Below are 7,500 nucleotides of genomic sequence, written 5' to 3'. Positions count from 1 at the left end.
CCATGCACGTCAAAAACAGTATCTCTTTCTCTCTCTCTCTTTGAGCCAGTGAGCCTTTGGCTGGCTCACCCTCTGTCAATCTCCCATTCCCCCATGATCACCCCCCTCTCTCTCTCTCTCTCTCTCTCTCTCTCTCTCTCTCTCTCTCTCTCTCTCGCTCTCTCTCTCTCTCTCTCTCTCTCTCTCTCTCTCTCTCTCTCTCTCTCTCTCTCTCGCTCTCTCTCTCTCTCTCTCTCTCTCTCTCTCTCTCTCTCTCTCTCTCTCTCTCTCTCTCTCTCTCCTTCTCTCAAGACCCAGTCCTGTTCTTTCCCCAGCACCTAAGGACTCCCACAGCTTCTCAGAATACATACTGAATCACATTTATTTTCTACATATACCGTCAGTGGAGGGAATTCTTATTTGTGAGTAAATGAGTTGCCCGAATGCGGCCATACAAATAAAGAATAATGTTCTGTGTGGGCACACGGTATAATTTCACAGTTCGAGGCGCTCAATAAAGCAATCATGTTTGGTCATGCACCGCCATCCACACTCGCGGTAAATGATCAATTACCTGGCTGTCGCTGATGTCACAACGCTGGGGCTCGTTGGAATATATTTCGTGTTCCAGGCGAAGGCTTTGACTCCAGAAAATGAATCACTTGGAACTTGAGGGAGTTTGGTTCTGGCTATTGCTGCCACAGTGTATACGTGGATAAGCAGCAAGATAATGAGAATTTTTTATGACATCTTGGACTATAAAGACAGGAATCTCTGTCTGTCAGTCTGGCTGTCTCGATTAGGTTGTGAATTGGGCTTTGTATGAAGTTGAAATTCGCTAGGTGTATCGCTAAGATGAGGAAAAGGACGTGATTGTTGCTTGGATGAGCTGTTTGCGATTACAGTCATCAATACAAACATGATGGCTGCAATGTCGAGCTGCCGTAAGTGATGAAGCCTAGCCTGGCTGCCAGCCCAACTTATCCCCGCCCACAAAAAAAAAAATTGGGTCGGGAAGTCGGGTCTGAGGAACCTCGGTTGGGTAAAAACTATCCCCGAACAGGAGCTGTTCGGACCAATCAACTTGTCAGGGCGGGCTTTATACGATGATGGACAGATGATCATCGGTAATGTGATCAACCACGTCACCAAAGAGCGCTTGGGTCGAATTTGTTTACAACAAACAACATATTACGCTGCTCTGATTGGTTGTAGGTCTATCCAATTGAGCAAAGAGGCATTTGTTTAACAAGTTCGGTTGAAACACGCTCCGTACTCACAGCCCAACGGAGAGTTCTCAGACTCATATTCTGACTAGAGTTATGAGTATGACAACGTCAGGCTAGAGGAAGCCATGGATCTGGAGGGAAATAAATATACACGCTTTCGGACCAGTCGTTTGAATGTGAACATTTGGATCAATAGCCAAGCTAGCTTTCAGTTTCATAAATGAGCCTAACGCCAGCGCTTTGTGGATATGTTCATAATGGTCAGCAATTTCCTGAGCTCTGGTTGTAAGATGTATTTGAACCCCAGACCCATATCTGGCCTCTGACCAGCATCTCCATGAGGGTCAGGGGTCAGGGCGAAACCAGGACGTGTCCTAGGAAGTCTCTGCCCCAAAAGCATCAAAAAGTACCTACATTTCAGCTCTGTACTTGTGTTTGGCTGCCCTCACGTGAAGCTCTACCCTGTGATTGGTCTAGGTGACAGTGGACGGATGAACCAGGAAGCAAATGAACCAATGAGAATGTGTTCTGTGTTCAGATCCTGGTGGGGGAGATGATGGCGTTCTTCACCAAGACTGAGGGGACCCAGGAGAAGACCATCGTCACGGCCGACTGCTGCTACTTCAACCCCCTCCTCCGACGCCTCATACGTTTCCTAGGTGGGCCCGGATACACCACATATACACCCCACACAAACAACACTCACTTCACACACCTCAAACCAACACAGCGCTCATACACACCTGATACACACACACTACACCCATAACAGCATAAACCACACACCATGAACACACACCATACACGCCTCAGGAGAACAGGGGTCGGAGCCAGGACAGGGAATACTGTTTGATGCACTTGCCCTAGACACACACACACAACACACACCACACAGTGTTACGTAAACTAGTGAAGAGAGATCACTGCGAGGTGAGACTGAAGAAAAACACGACAAAAAGAAATGTGTGTTACAGTGAACCCCAGGGTATCATGTCTTTTCACAGATTAACCAGCCAGATTAGAGAGAGGATAGGAAGTTCCACTGGCAAGGCCGACACTCTTTCTGATGATGGCAGGCAGATAAAAATGTGTCGTGAATATGAATCGAGCCATATATTCACGTGTTCAGTCGTGTTCATTCTCCCCTCGCGTGCATATCTGCCTTTCATCGAGACTCACTGTCTCTCTCTGTTTCTCTCTCCCTCTCCGTCTGTTTGGGTTCATTTCCGCATCGCTTTCTTTCCCTCTCCATCCCATCCCTCTCCCTCTCCCCCCTTCTCTCTCTCTCTCTCTCTCTCTCTCTCTCCCTCTCCCTCTCTCTCTCTCCACCCAGGTGTCTACTCCTTCGGCCTCTTCACCACCACCATCTTTGCCAACGCCGGCCAGGTGGTGACAGGAAACCAGACGCCCCACTTCCTGTCGGCCTGCCGCCCCAACTACACGGCGCTGGGGTGCCAGTCCACCATGCAGTACATCAGCGAGCGCAGAGCCTGCACGGGCAACCCGCTCGTCGTGGCGGCGGCGCGCAAATCCTTCCCCTCCAAGGACGCCGCTCTCAGTGTCTACGCAGCAGTCTACACTGTGGTAGGTCCCTGTTGAGAGGGGGGAGGTATCGTCTGACACGCATGCAGTACATTTACACTTAGTCATTTAGCAGACGTTCTCATCCAGAGCGACTTACAGTAAGTACAGGGACATTTCCCCCGGTTCATTTTTGGTGTGACCTAGCCAGTCAGGTACGTCAATTCAATTCCCAAAGGATTTTCAAGATGTGTGTGCGTGTGTGTCTGCGTCTACAGATGTACGTGACATTGGTGTTCAAGACCAAAGGCACCCGTCTGACCAAGCCCACGCTCAGCCTGACTCTGCTGTGCCTCGCCCTGCTGGCAGGTGTGGTCAGGGTGGCCGAGTACCGCAACCACTGGGCCGACGTCCTGGCCGGCTTCTTCACCGGCGGGGCCATCGCCGTCTTTCTGGTGAGGGGAAGGAGGGAAGGAGAGAGATGAGGAAGAGAGGGGAGGGAGGGAAGGAGAGAGATGAGGAAGAGAGGGCAAGGAGGGAAGGAAGGAGAGAGATGAGGAAGAGAGGGCAGGGAGGGAAGGAAGGAGAGAGATGAGGAAGAGAAGGGAGGGAGGGAAGGAAGGAGAGAGATGAGGAAGAGAAGGGAGGGAGGGAAGGAAGGAAGACAGGGAAGGAGAGAGATGAGGAAGAGAGGGGAGGGAGGGAAGGAGAGAGATGAGGAAGAGAGGGGAGGGAGGGAGGAAGAGAGAGATGAGGAAGAGAGGGAAAGGAGGGAAAGAGAGAGATGAGGAAGAGACGGGAGGGAGGGAAGGAGAGAGATGAGGAAGATAGGGGAGGGAGGGAAGGAGAGAGATGAAGAAGAGAGGGGAGGAGTGAGGCTAGGGAAGGAGAGGAGGGTAGGAGGGAGGGTAGGGGTGGAGGAATGGTAAAGGAATTATATGTGATGGTACTTACCATCATGGCGAAGGCAATGGCGATGACATTTGACTGAGATTCGTTCCGTTTGTTCCGCGGACGGCCACTCACAAGCGCCCGCATCCTCTTAGACGGTCACGGACAATTTCTCTCCCTCTCTCCATTCCTCTCCTCCCCCCCTCTCCCCTCCCTCCGCCTCCCTCTCTCCCCAGGTGACCTGCGTGATCAACAACTTCAAGCAGACACGGCCCCTCCCGCCCCCCTCGCAGCCCCAGCGGCCTGAGTCCGTCCTGGGCATGCCCATGGTGGCGCTGCCCTGCGTGGAGAGTCCACTCGAAAAGTTAAGTGGGACTCAGGTAAGGGGCGGGGGCGGGTGAGAGGGAAGGGCTGCAACACATGGGGCGCGGGGCATGGGATGGGGGGTGTGGGGGGGGGGGGGGGGTGTTAAGGCACACAGCCAAGACACCCCCCCTCTCCCCCGAGCCTCCCAGCTCCTTCCCCCCCTCCCCTCCCACACTCAAACCTTGTGTCGTCCCCAGTTGTGTCCAGTTGTGTCACACGTATGCACGCCCCCCCCCCCCCCCCCCACCCCCCCCACCCCACCCCCTCCACCTACCGCGCGCCCTCCAACCCTGTGTCTCACTTCTGTGAGTAAGTGATGAGGGTCAGTGGGGCTGTTCCCTGAGCTTTTCTCCGAGCTGGTTACCAGGGCCGAGTTGCTAGGGGGAGCGCAGGACTGTAATCTGTCCCCCGCTCCAAGAAACCCTAACCCTTCCTCCCCTCATCCTACCCTCTCTACCCCGGCTTCAGACGACCACTGGGACCAGACAGGGAATTAATCGACGCTTTAGCTGAGCCAAGGTGTAAGTCTGTTAGCAGTGGTGGCACCAAAGAATTGTCTTTGAATTGACAAATATGTGATCGTTCGCAAGTGGGTCCCACAGCGTAACAACACACATATGTGATTCGACCATTCCAGTAAAATATTTTCAGATAGACAAAAACTATGCGATAAACGCTTTAGTATGGCTTCAAAATTTACTACTTAAAAGGTTAGCAAGTAACCCTTTGGTAGTAGCATTGCTACGAGTTTAATGCTAGGTAATTTAGCCTGGCAGCTAACTAAAGCTAGCTAGCTACCATAACAATTTTAAAAAAAACTTTCGCTGTGGGGTAGGTTGGAAATATTTCGAACTCACTAATCTAAAGGTTAAAGCAGAAGCAAAATAATTTTTCCAGATATATTTTTCTTCGTGAAATTACTGGGGCAGTTCTCCAACCCTGTTCCTGGAGAGCTTCCTGCTTGTAGGTTTTTGCTCCAGCCATGCTTATAACCAACCTGACTCAACACAATGTACTTGATCAACCAGTTTATGAGGTGAATTAGAAAAGGTGTGCTAAATTAGTGCTGGACTGGAAGGTAGGTTGCTCTCCAGAAAACAGGGTTTTCAGGGGGCTCAGGGTGTTTTTCAGCGGGGGCTAGCCCCCCTCCCCCTGTTGCCGCCATCTGTTACCACAAAGACACAAAGTTAATGGAGAGCCTTGTAGCAGGGGTTAGCATAAAGGACCATCGAGGTGAGTTTGTTTAAGGTCTTGTCTGTCACCCTCACTAACCCTCACCTGACTCCCTCTCTCCTCTGTCTCCTCCTTTTCTCGCTCTTTTTCCCTCTCCCTCACTTCCTCCAGCACCCCGCACTCTCCTCCTCCCCACCCTACAACTCCTATGTTCAACCATTCTGAACAACTCTAATATCTTTTTGGCTTTTCCTTCACTCTTCACTCTCTCCTTGTTTCCTTTCTTTTGGTCTGTTTTGGTCTCTCGGCTCTCTCTTTCTCTCTGCACCCCCCGGACGTCTCTCTGTTTTGCCCCCTCCCGACTTCTTCATCCTCACACTTCCTACGAAACCTCTCTCCACCTCTCTTTCTCGGTGTCTCTCTTCTTCATCTCCGTCCGTCTCTCTCCCTTTCTATGCCTCTCATTCGTTGCCACTCTCCCTTCTTCTCTCTCTCTCTCTCTCTCTCTCTCTCTCTCTCTCTCTCTCTCTCTCTCTCTGTCTCTCTCTCTCTTTCTCACTCCTCTCTCTCCCCTGCAGACTCCGAGGGGATCTCCATTCACCGAGATCACATGACCATCAGCCCTATCGGTTCCCCGCCACCCCCGATGTCCTCATTCCGTCTCGCTCCATTTCCAGCGAAGTCTAGACCAGCCGCCCGAACACATACCCCTGTGCGCCGCACATCCGTCCGGCCGCTACCCCACCCTCTACCGCTCCTACTCCACGCAGGTCTAGACTTCCACACGCACACACATCCATACTACCCTTTTCCCTACCCAAACCTAAACTCCAGGGGAACCGATAGGAGAACTCTACAAAGACTAGTCCTTTGTTGGACTCCCAAAACTGTCTATCTGAACAGTACCAAATCATGTCAGGTTGCATTTTTGTTCTTTTTAGAGTCTTGTTACTTTGTTTTTGTTATTTTCGAGAAATCAGACTTCAGTGTGAGAAGTACGAAGCTTCACAAGTTTCATCCTTGACATTCTTCTGAGGAAAAAGCAACTGTCATTCAGCACCGCCTGTCTCCATTCAGAACTGCTGTGTCATTTCCTGGTCCTTGTTTGTCATCTATTGGAGGATTTCTCTCCAATCAGGCGTTCATTCCAAGGACATCTCCTCTTCTTTTCATCTTCTCTTCAACCTGCCAGGGAACTTACCCCCTCTCTCTTCGCTGACTCAAGGTTACACGAACAGTGTGATGCAGCCATGTTGGACCAAACCAGACTGCCATTAAACACAACAGCTAGACAACCTAGCTCACTCTATATACACCAGCCACCAGCAACAATGGTAGCTACGCAAGCAACTGCACAAAGAATCCTATTCCAGCCTGTATGCTGAGGGAATACACTGACACTCATACACACTAAAATACATGCACACACAGAAACGCACACGCACAGGCGTAGACACAGTCACACGCACTCACTTACACACAGACACAAAACAAACACACTTACACACACATGCACATGCACACACTGAAACAGTCATGGACACACACACACACACACACACAGGAGGAACTGGTTGGCGCTTCTCCCATTAGCCCTGCATGGGTTTGCCTGATCGAAGGGACGAGCTGAACTGACTCAGGAGGAGGTCGAAACGAAACAAACAGGACAAACTCCCAGAAACCCTCTTCTGTTTTTTCTGCCCGTCCGTGTGGTGCAACTGCTTCAAAGAGAAGCAGGTCTGCTTCCGCAACGGGACACGGAGGGAACGTGAGGGAAAAGCACACGAGCCTTGTACAGTACATCACACACTGGGACCGACACTTTTAGGGTCTCCAGACATGGAGATAGGGACTTGGTTGAACACAGCTTGGTCATTGTGATGAAGCCAAAATACTTTTTTTTTTTTATACCCACACACCACTGTAGAATGGCCTAGAATGATACAGTAAACAGAGCTACTGCATGGACCAGTGAACACAGCAAAGTTCCTGTGGAGCCAACCGAGATCCTCTGTTCTTCTGTTCTATGTCAGAGAGGGGTGTGTGACTGTGGACTTGCCTGTTCATTATAATTATGGATTTCTGTGGATATTCTCCACAGGTTTATTACTCAGTGCATATGTGAGATATGGTGTTCATACAATGCTACTTCTCTTCAAGTGGCGCGACAGTTTTGCTGATGTTTGATTTGCACAGTTCACCCTCCAATCCACAGATCACCCTCCACCCCTCTGCCCTTCTCTCAAACCCTCCACCCCTCTCAAATCCCCTGCCCCTACACTCACTGTCACTCCATCTTCTGTTTGCAGTCTCTCTCTCTTTTGTTTTGTTTGTTGTGTTT

The 7,500-nt window shown here is 50.7% G+C and overlaps 1 protein-coding gene across 3 annotated transcripts in view; it reads left to right on the top strand.

The window, feature by feature from the left end:
* plppr2a (phospholipid phosphatase related 2a) overlaps positions 1 to 5,846 on the top strand; it is a 24,737-nt gene extending 18,891 nt beyond the window's left edge. The window contains exons 3-7 of one of the 3 annotated variants that reach the window (XM_084678090.1): positions 1,747 to 1,867; positions 2,542 to 2,792; positions 3,008 to 3,184; positions 3,857 to 3,984; positions 5,738 to 5,846. In XM_084678090.1, coding sequence (XP_084534216.1) covers positions 1,747 to 1,867; positions 2,542 to 2,792; positions 3,008 to 3,184; positions 3,857 to 3,984; positions 5,738 to 5,846 — 786 coding nt within the window. Of the gene's footprint in view, positions 1 to 1,746; positions 1,868 to 2,541; positions 2,793 to 3,007; positions 3,185 to 3,856; positions 4,001 to 5,330; positions 5,385 to 5,737 lie in introns of those variants that run through there. The other 2 variants (XM_084678088.1, XM_084678089.1) reach the window with 2 other exon arrangements.
* The last annotated feature ends 1,654 nt before the right edge of the window (positions 5,847 to 7,500 follow it).

The sequence above is a fragment of the Hypomesus nipponensis genome, chromosome 17 (genome assembly GCF_054491055.1).
Source record: "Hypomesus nipponensis isolate SF chromosome 17, ASM5449105v1, whole genome shotgun sequence".
Classification (NCBI taxonomy): Eukaryota; Metazoa; Chordata; class Actinopteri; order Osmeriformes; family Osmeridae; genus Hypomesus; species Hypomesus nipponensis.
The sequence above is the reverse complement of the archived record's forward strand: the minus strand, read 5'-3'. Positions and strand labels throughout refer to the sequence as shown.